Source organism: Juglans regia, chromosome 13 (assembly GCF_001411555.2).
Source record: "Juglans regia cultivar Chandler chromosome 13, Walnut 2.0, whole genome shotgun sequence".
Lineage (NCBI taxonomy): Eukaryota > Viridiplantae > Streptophyta > Magnoliopsida > Fagales > Juglandaceae > Juglans > Juglans regia.
This window is the reverse complement of record NC_049913.1, coordinates 6518415-6528809: the sequence shown is the minus strand read 5'-3', so window position 1 is coordinate 6528809 and position 10395 is coordinate 6518415. Positions and strand designations below refer to the sequence as shown.

At 36.2% G+C, this 10395-nt stretch overlaps 2 protein-coding genes across 5 annotated transcripts; one reads left to right on the top strand and one right to left on the bottom strand.

The window, feature by feature from the left end:
- The first annotated feature begins 435 nt into the window (after nt 1-435).
- On the top strand, nt 436-3529 carry LOC108993404 (pre-mRNA-splicing factor SYF2). Of its 4 annotated transcripts, none has more exons than XM_035684805.1 (6): nt 436-583; nt 1257-1400; nt 2065-2264; nt 2391-2631; nt 2884-3020; nt 3112-3529. In XM_035684805.1, exons 2-6 carry the CDS (start codon nt 1277-1279, stop codon nt 3337-3339), a joined length of 930 nt encoding a protein of 309 aa, XP_035540698.1. In that variant the 5' UTR covers nt 436-583; nt 1257-1276; the 3' UTR covers nt 3340-3529. The 4 variants fall into 4 exon arrangements, with proteins under 4 accessions (XP_035540698.1, XP_018823856.1, XP_018823855.1 ...); XM_018968311.2 differs by having other exon boundaries at nt 437-568; nt 1236-1400; XM_018968310.2 differs by having other exon boundaries at nt 437-583; nt 1236-1400; nt 3112-3512.
- Nucleotides 3530-5143: 1614 nt separating this feature from the next.
- LOC108993396 (probable aquaporin PIP2-8) lies at nt 5144-6963 on the bottom strand. The gene is made up of 4 exons (XM_018968296.2): nt 6313-6963; nt 5882-6177; nt 5606-5746; nt 5144-5482 (listed from the first exon to the last, which is right to left on the bottom strand). Exons 1-4 carry the CDS (start codon nt 6599-6601, stop codon nt 5363-5365), a joined length of 846 nt encoding a protein of 281 aa, XP_018823841.1. The 5' UTR covers nt 6602-6963; the 3' UTR covers nt 5144-5362.
- Between the last annotated feature and the right edge of the window lie 3432 nt (nt 6964-10395).

The window sequence follows — 10395 nt, the reverse complement described above, 5'->3', positions numbered from 1 at the left end:
CTAATGACATGTTAGAATATGATGTGTTGCAAGTCTTAAATTCTAATTGGGTATTGATACACACAACACATCATCATAACATATTTTACAATAATATTATAAGATAAATATATTTTTATAAAATTACTCATCATCTAACATATTGTTAAAAAATATATGGTAGAAAATATTGTATAAATCATTTTCCATCCTAATTTTATCACGAGTGTGGTGCTTGCAAGATAAATAAAAAGAATATATATAGATAGAAATTATTATTAAAAGTATATATTTTACACATATGATATGATATCATGTAGATCACATATCTTTCTAAGTGAGTATTGAGAACAATTAACTAGAAGTAATCATACAATGAGTATAAAATATACACTACTATGATAACTTATCTCTAACATTACTCAAATAAAAAATACGATCTTCGTGAAACGACGGTGGTTAAGAAGATAAAATTTATATTCGTGAAATTCATCGCATCTGCGTTCCTCAGGGTCGCGCTTCTCAGTCCCTAATCTTATTTCATTCTTTGCCAAACAAAACTTCGAGACACCGCACGCTGCAATCGAAGGTATTTCGTTCGCAGGTTCGTATCTTTTATCTTTGTGCAATTGAAATGATTGCTTTGCTGAGATTTAAGTTAGTTTTCTAGGGCTTTTTATGCTTGTTTGGTTACTGAGAAACCACGGAAAGAATCGAAGTTTTTTTCTTTCTGTTTCTTCTGTGTTGCAGAATCAAATGAGATAACCAGGCTAAATGTCTCGCTTGCCTATTTGGTTGTATGTAGCTGATTATTTTTTGCTTGACCGGTAATTAGATGGCGGAACTTGTACAACCTCAAATTTTCTGATATCTTTCCCGTGGTTTTCTCGGGCACCGAACATAGGGTTATGAAATTATTCGAATCTGTGTGCAATTTGTATATATGGGTGTCATTTTAGAGAGCCTTCTTTTAGTTAAAATCATTGCGTATATTGTTGTGGTATTACCTCTACGAAGTGATATATATATATATATATATATATATATATATATATATATTGTGTTGTAGTTGAAACTGCTTTTTTCAGAATGGCTAGAAAGTCAAAGCTGAGTACTGAAGCCTTTACTGCGTGGTCAATTTTCAACATGAAATCTGAAAATGGGGCTTGGTGCTTTTATTTTGCTTATTGTGTAGGGAATTTATTAGGTTTTGGTTGCTCAAATACAACGTTTTCATTATCGATCGTGCCTTTCAGGTAACTGAAGTGATACAGTAGTAGGTGAGCTTAGCATAAAAATGACTGATGAAAGAGGAGTACACCCAGATTGCAGAAATGCCTCAAATCCCTACCATGAATGCAGTGAATATTGCTTCCAAATCATTGCTGATACGAAGGCTTGGATGGAGCAAAAGGAATCAGGTTGCCTATCTCCTCTTTATGTTTGGTTTCATTTTGCATTATTTTGAAGTTACTTTCATTGTTATAAGCTTGTACATTATAATATTTGTTACTTATTTAGAAAGTTATCATTATACGTGTCTCTCTGTTTCGGGACTTTCCTTTAGTCACTAATATGCTGGGCAAGACTTTCTTGGGGGGGTTTTTAGCACAGCCTTTGTTATAGTTTGGTTTTTAAGGTTTTCCTTATGGAGATCAACGCTTTCTTGGATCTTGCATCCTACTAAAGTTTGAAAAATTACCTACACTTCTGTCTCTAGGATCTTTCAATAAAGTTTGAAAAATTAGCTACACTTCTGTCTCTAGGATCTTTCAAGGCTGCTCCAATTCCTGTAGTACAATAGTTTATGGAAGGTGTACTTAAATAACTTAAATAACTATAATTATTCAAGGTGGATTAGGGAGTTGCGTTAGTTATATTTTATTAGTATTTCTCTATTTTTTTAAAATTCCGGGCTCTGCCCTACTTAGCCTAAAACGATGGCTACTTTCAAATATGCACACCGTGTTATTTGACTGATAGGTTGAGTACAATATCAAGATAATATGTTTTTTCCATACTCTATTGTTATACCATCATGCTTTTCTATTTTCCATGCTCAACAATGGTATTTACTTGTATCAGAAGTAGTGAAAGCTAGTGGTAGGAGTGTTCAGTCCGGGTCTGGTGCTCCAGAGCTGGACGAAGATCTACATGATGACAGACAGGATTTTGAAGATCATGCTGATGGTGGTGAAGAGAATCCTGTTGAAGAGAACCTAGAAGGAGATGTCACAAAACTCACAGGAAGGAAGAAGAAATTGTGGGAGTTGAGAAATAAGATGGTGAGTTTGTTGTTAGCTACGGTACATAGTTCTATATTGTTACCTATAAAAAAAAGTGCTATATTTTTTACTTCTGTAAATTATAGACCTTTGAAACTAAAATGGCTTGTGGCTATGTGATTGCAGATGAAGGCAAAAAGCGACAATCAAAAAGAAATTGCAGCTGAAAAGAAAAGAATGGAAGCTCCGACCGAGTCAAGAGGCATTTCTAAGCAAAAATGGCTTGACGAGAGGAAGAAAAAAATTGGAAAGCTTCTTGATGCAAATGGTTTGGATCTGGCCAAGGCTTATATGTTAGACACACAAGAGTCGGCAGAATCAAAATACAAGAAATGGGAGAAGGATCCTGCTCCATATGGTTGGGATGGTATGTTTAGAGATATTTTATTCATTTATTCCTATATCTATAGAGGTTTAGATAGCTTTCTTGTGTTTAGTCTAATGATTACAAAATCATGTCTCAATCTTCCTCTGTTTTTTTACTTGTCATAAATCTTCCTCTTTTTTTCTTTTCTAAAGTACCTAAATTGGTTGTTACCAAAGATGAACTTGAAGCTTCGTAAATGAAGGGCACAGATGTTACCTTAAGAGTGAAGCTAACACTTATCTATTATAACAGTTTTCAATCAGAAAACTTTGTACGATGCGTACAAAAAGCGAACAAAGAACGTTGAGGTCGACTTGGAAGAATATAACAGAATGAAAGAAGCTGACCCTGATTTCTTTCGTGAAGCTTCAAGTCTCCAATATGGGAAGGTACAATTCAATCACAGAAAAGCCAATTCTTCTGTGGTGGATCTGGTTTATATTAGGGTCCTTAAGCTCTGGGTTTTCTTTCATATTGCAGGCACCGAAGACCTCAGAAGAAAAGATTGATAAGATGGTGAAAGAACTCAAGGAGCGAGAAGAGAAGCGCAAATCATTTAGCAGGAGGAGGAGGTTCCACGATGAGAAGGATATCGACTCAATCAATGACCGTAACGAGCATTTCAACAAGAAGATTGAACGAGCCTTCGGTAAATACACGCTGGAGATTAAGAACAATCTTGAGCGCGGAACTGCGCTACCTGATTAAAGCAATTGCCTGGAGTAAATTTTCTTGTTTAGTTGTGCTACTCTGTCAAATGGGGTATGATATGTTTGAAATCTGATTCTCCTATATTTTATAATGGAAGGCGTATGGCTAATCTGTTGCCAGAGAATGATATCGATTGGTGTGAAATGCATCGTGCTTAATTTTCCAATGAAGTTTTAGATTTATCCAAGTTATTTGTTGATGAGGATACAAGCAAGAGAGGTCCAGTAATTGTTTAACCCACTTGCGATATCCTCTGAAAATCATCAGATTTGGTCAATTATAAGGAAAAAAATATTAATTGGCCGATCGTACCCCCCCAATGGATGGATTCCTAAAGTGTGTCCCTCAAGCAGTTGGAGCACTTAGCGTGGCTGGAGAGAACGGTTGTAAACAAAAGAAAGAGGAGAGTAAGTTTACGAACATGCTACTGGTTTGCTTACCATTCAATTTTCAGATGCATCGACTGGAAAATCAAAATGTATTTACTTAACCCATTTCCAATGAAAGATTTAAATTAATATGTGATTTGTCTTAAATGTATGTTTAAATAAAATGATAATTTATATAATAATCAGATGGAAATGCGTGGCTTAAGGTTTTTTTAATAAAATAACTCGGAAATAAAAACAAGTCTCGCCTACCCCCTCCTCTTGGAGGGGCCCTTTTAAAAGATAAGGTACAGTGAAACGAACCAAATTTGCAGTTGACATCAAAAGCAAGTTGTTCAGGTTGAATGGTAGCCGTCAAGAGTCTGGTGTCGTATGACTCGATTCTCTAGATGAAAAAATTGAAATTTGAGTTCGAAACGCACACTTCAAAGGTTGAATGATAGCCTTCAGTGTCTGGTAGAGACAAACTAGTACCACCCAAGGGGCTCCAGAGAAAAGCTTGATGGTAAAATATTGAAGTGGCCGAAGAAGAACGAACCCGGGTAAGCGATTCTGAAACACATTGGATAAAGGCACGGGACCACTGTGAGCCTGTTTTTTGACCCTTTCGAGGACCACTACTCCTCTCTCTGGTTCAATCAAATAAATGACCCCATGTAATGTAAAAAGATGAAATCCATGATTTTCCCCATCTATGTGCTAAATTATAAAATACATCAAAAAGTAATTTTTTTTTCTTTTTAACTCTTCTCCTTTTTATTTTATAGCTTTTGTTACAGTTTTTGGACGGATGCTGAAATTGGGACCTACTTTCCTTATCCACCACCCCCCCCCATGTGACCATGTGATGCCATGACATGATGGTCCTATTGGAGCCATGACACGTGTACACCCACTGGGTGAACTGGTGTCCAAAAGCCGACAATCCTTGTCATGCCAGATTGTCAAGGACTCAAGGGTCCCTTTGAGATTGAAAAAGCAAGGTACCGAACCCATGAAAGCATCTTTGATCCTTTCCAGGTGCCCTTGTAAGTACACACGTGGCACATCATGACTAGGGGAATCTGGACCCATCGAAGTTCATGAATCCGTTGGATAATGGATTGGGTCCAAGAATCCTTTCAATTCTTCATGTAAGCTAGGCTTGGTTTATCAAAATTCAGTATTACCACCAGCTCACCCTTCCTCCCCATTTCCTGACCAGTTTCAACGAAATTGGAGTACTAGTCATGAGTTACAGTACTGTTTTTTATCATTCACTAAAACGGTAACAATGATTTGGGCTACTTGTTTCTAACACTTTTATTGGAGAAACTTTTTCCTTACTAAGCGTATAAATTGATTTACGATAATCACAAGCAATAATTAAGATGAGAGAGAGAGTGGTACACGGACTATAAAAGCAGCAGCAGTACCCATGAACAAATATAATACACATCCATTAATAATGCTAAACAACGTACAAAAGATTCAAGTTATAAATAAATAAAAAAAAAAGAACAAGAGAAAGGTCACACACCCTCATTAACATCCTCGAATACACACAAAAACAAAACAAGTAGGGGGCGAGAGAAAATGAGACAAAAAATTAAACGTTTCGTTTCAATGGGGATTTGGCTTTTCATCTCTTTTTAGTTGGAGGGGTTGCTGCGGAAGGATCCCAAAGCTTTGATAGCCGCTGCCCTCAGGATGTACTGGTGGTATGCTGCTGCGGCCAGTGCTCCCACAAATGGACCAACCCAGAAGATCCACTGCATGCCCAAATCATTACATAGCCTTAACAGTTAAAACTCCAAATAACAAACTAAAATTAAAGAAAAAATTGGAATATATATGTATATATGCAGTAGAGCCAATTCATGAAAAGTTCATACATGTTCATCCCAGATTTTATCATTGTCGTAGATAACAGCAGCACCAAAGCTCCTAGCTGGGTTAATACCAGTACCAGTGATGGGGATGGTGGCCAAGTGCACTATGAACACGGCAAACCCAATAGGGAGTGGAGCCAACACCTGCACATACAAAAACCATATAAAAAAATCAGACCCATATGCCAAAAAACAAACAAATTTTTATACTATACCTGCATACAATGTTCTGAGTTCTAAAAGTGCACGGAACTAAGGTAAAGACGAAGGGCTACATACAGGGACGTGTGAGTCACGTGCGCTCCTCTTCGGGTCAGTGGCAGAGAAAACAGTGTAGACCAGCACAAAGGTACCGATGATCTCAGCACCCAAAGCTGTACCCTTGCTGTACCCATGAGCCACTGAGTTGGCTCCGCCACCCTGCGCGTTGTAGTCGTGCTTCATGAAAGCCTTAACCAAACCAACACCACAAATGGCTCCCAAGCACTGTGCCACCATGTACGCCACAGCCCGTATCAGCGACACCTTCCTGGCCAAGAACAGTCCGAACGTCACAGCCGGGTTGATATGACCACCTGCATATAATATGCCAAGAAATCCCACCGAACATCAAAAATATATTTCGAAAATGAAGAAAACCCGAAGGGTGGCGACGAATCATGAAACTATTTGGGTGATAATTAATTCAAGGTTAGCGATGGAGGTTTTACCAGAGATACCGGCGGTGCAGTAGACAAGGACGAAGATCATGCCTCCAAAAGCCCAAGCTACACCGAGAAGGCCGACGCTGTTACAGGGATCCGCGGACTTCTTGTAGCCGATGACGGTGGCTACGGTGATGTAGAGGAAGAGGAGGGTTGCGATGAACTCGGCGATGAGGGCTCGGTAGAAAGACCAGAGCTTGAGCTCTGCCATGTCGATGAGAGGTGCGGGTGGAGGGTCGACGTAGTCTTTGCCATGGTGGTGGCCATGCCCCTCTTCGCTCACTTCCTTCGACATCTTTCACACCTAAGTTACAATTAGTATTTTCCCTGCTCGATCTGTAATGCAGACGAGGTCTCTCTGTTTTCCCAACTCTCTGTGTCTCTCTTTCTCTAAACTTTCTTTGTGAGTGGAGAGAGCGAGGGAGACAAGTCTTTTAAAGAGCGGAGAGGAGGGTAGGGAAATGGTGCATCTGGTTAAGGAAAGGGCATTTTTTGAATAAAATATGCTAGAACTTGTTGGGAAATAAGAAAGCCTTAGGACTCTTGGAGAGAGAGGGTCCAGACTCCTCCAGAGTCCAGAGGGTACTAGCTAGGGTTAGGGTTTAGAGAGAGAGAGAGCGAGGTGGGGTGGGACCAGGGTGTACAGCGAGACCATGTGAGGGGCTAATCATGAAAGGAAAATCATATTTGGGGTGGATTTGGGGGGGTTTGTGGGGCTCACCAGCTCAGGCGTCAGCCTGTCATGCAACTAAAGCCAAGCCAAGCCAACCCAAGCATACAACGGTTATCTCTTGTCTTTTTCCTGTGCGTGTGTGTCTGCCTGTCCGACTTCCTTTTTAGCCAAATCCCTTTTTATTTTTTTGGAACTCGCAATGGCAACTTTAAAATTAAAAACAAGAAAAAATAAAAAAGACTTCGGATTAATTTTTTTAGAACACTTTTTTTTTTTTTTTTTGAGACAGTTAGCAGTTACCCTTGTCTGATTTCTCGAATAATTACTGATATTTTTGTAAAGAGTAATATTACACAACTTCTTATTCTCCACATATTATATTTTTTTAAAATTTTAAAATTTTTTAATATTTATATATTTTTTTTAAAATTTATTTTTTTAAATTAATTCAATTTTTCTATTCATTTAAATATTTGATAAAAGAAAAAAATAATAAAAATTAAAAAAAATATAATGTGTAAAAGTTATATAAATAGTATGAGGTCGTATAAATTTTTTGTTTTTAAATATCATTTAATACACCTGACAAGAATTTGGTAAAAAAGACTGCAATCTTATATTGTTTTATGTTAATTTTTCAGGATCCTTTTATTTTATTTAAAGAAAAAGTTACTTTACCTTTTAATTGGTTCAAGTTGATCGCTTAAAAAAAATTTTATTTTTTATTTTTTATTTAGTGATTAAAAAAATAATTTTAATTATATTAATTTTTTTTTAAATATTTCAATATACTATAAAATATGAATAAATAAAAAAGTTTACATAATAACTATAGGTCAAAATGAGAGTAGCCGACTCTTTATAATGTTGGAAGCTGTGGAATATGTTCCATAATGGCGCATGATGAGCCTCAATTAAGCACGTCCATTACTTCAATTTAATAATAAAAAGACGTCAGTAGAGTGCTTTAAAGTTATCATTATCGTTTAATTATTTTTATTGTTTTATTTAATAATTAAGAAAACGACTATTAATAAAATTATGTATTTTTTATTTTTTTAATAATTAAATATATTAAAAATTATTAAAAATAAAATAAAAATAAACTCACCCAACGGTAACCACTGGACAGTCCACAAGCACTGTTCTTTAATTATCCATGGGTAGCCTATGTGTCCTACTCGCCATTATTGTATTTTGTAAATAAAAAAATCTGCATAACCTCTTATTATTTATATAATTTTTATACAATATATTTTTTTAATTTTTATTATTTTTTTCTTTTATCAAATATTTAATATATAAATAAAAAATAAAAAAAATTGAATTAGTTTAAAAAGAATAAACTTTTTTTAAAATTTTAAAATTTCTAAAAAATATGATATGTAGAGGATGGAAGGTTGTGTAGCATTCCTCTTTTGTAAAGGATATTATTTGTAATTTAAAAAAAAAAAAAAAAAGGAAAGGGAGCAACGACACTCCCGTATACCATATTACAGAGGGTCTTCCCTGACAACCCTGGACAACCGATGTTACCAAAATAACCCCCGAAACATTCTTTCAATTTATTTAATGTTTGGTGCACATAAATTTTTTTTTTTTTAAACAAGTTGCATGATATTAATAGAAATTACATACAATAAGTCCTGGAAACCGGAGATTAATAAAATACATCATGGTTGGGAGGATCCTTCCCACTGTAGAAATGCAGCAGTGATGGAAAAATTTGGATTAGAGGGATATTACCAAAGGCTTGCATTGCCACTGCCCACTGTGCTAAGTTATGCGCGCATCAATTTTTAGATCAATGCATTTTCCTGACCTTCCATTCCTTGAATGAATCAAATTGGTGTCTGATATCATTGATGATTGGGCTCATGATCCATTCTTGAATTGGATAGGTATTTGAGATTGCTTGGATAGTGCCTTTTGAAGCACCTTCCAGGATTATTTTTTCTAGCTTCAGCTTTTTTGCTTCTTTTATGGCCATTAAGGCTGCAAATGATTATCCTACATTTGAGCTTATTTTGCTGATGAGGTCAGTTTTTGCAAATAATAATTCCCCATTGACTCCTCAACAAAGTGATGCAAGAATATATCCCTCTTTTCTAGTAGCAACATCAAATGTTATGAGTTGATATCCACAAGGTTATCTTTCTTCATTTTCTTCAATTTGGTTTTCTTGCCCTGCCCATGCTCTTATATGCTGTTTGGAAAGTCTAAACATTGATTCTACATACATAGAAATTGAGGGTGCTGCATGATCATGTTCAAACTTATTTCTAGTGAATCAAAGGTTGTCCATTGTAATGGTAGCAAAAATTTGGAAATCATGTTGCTCTTCTTCAGATATTTTTCAGGTTGGATGATGGATTAATAATATTGTTAATCCAATTAGAGATCGGTTGGCTTGTAAAGCGGGAGGTATCAATCGGCCACTTGGAATGTCTCCATATCACTCTAGAAAATATGCAATTTAGGAAGAGATGAGGCAGATCTTTAGGTTCCATTTTGCATAAGGGGCATCGGATTTGGTCGTCATCAAGGGGAATGGCTTTGTTGATCATGGTTTTTGTAGGAAGGATATTATGACTAATTTTTCAAATAAGCATTTTTAATATATCCTGCAACTTCATCTTCCAAAGGATCTTCCAATTGATGGACGGATTACTAGTATAAGATATACCATTCTCATAAACCAAGGCTGCATAGGTTGATTTTACAGAAATTTTTTCAAAAGCATGATGAAGCCATTTGGTCTTATCAGGAATGTGTTGGAATTTATGATTGGCTAAGGGAATTTTTTGGATCTTTCTAGAGGTATTTTCAGAGAAGAGGGTATCCAATATAAAAGTGTTCCAACGCCTTGGCTCTTCTAAGATGAGCTCAGAAACAGTCATGGAGTGGTCTACAATGGTATTAATAGGATGTGGCAAAGGTATACTGGTAGGTAGAGTGGGAATCCAAGGATCAGTCCATAGTCTTGTGTTGACTCAATTATTAATCTGAAAACAGATACTAGACCTTAGGAAGTCTCTTTGTTTTAATAGGCTTTTCCAAAATCTGGAGTCCGTAGACTTGGAAGATACTTCTATGAAAGAATTTGATCTCAGATATTTCTTAGAAAGAGCTTCTTTCCATAGGCTGGTATAACCATTGATGAAAGCCCAAACTAGTTTAGAAATGAGGGCAGAATTGAAAATGGAAATCTGTTTCAAACCAATACCTCCCATGGATTTTGGCAAGCATATGGAATTCCAAGATTTTGGGATAAACTTCTTTTTTTTTATTATTGTCTTCATACCTCCACTAGAACCTTCTTAACAATGAGTCAATTTTTTTTGCCTTTTCTTTAGGGAAGAGAATGATGGACATGGCATATGAGGGCAAAGAACTAGCCACCGATATGATCTGGA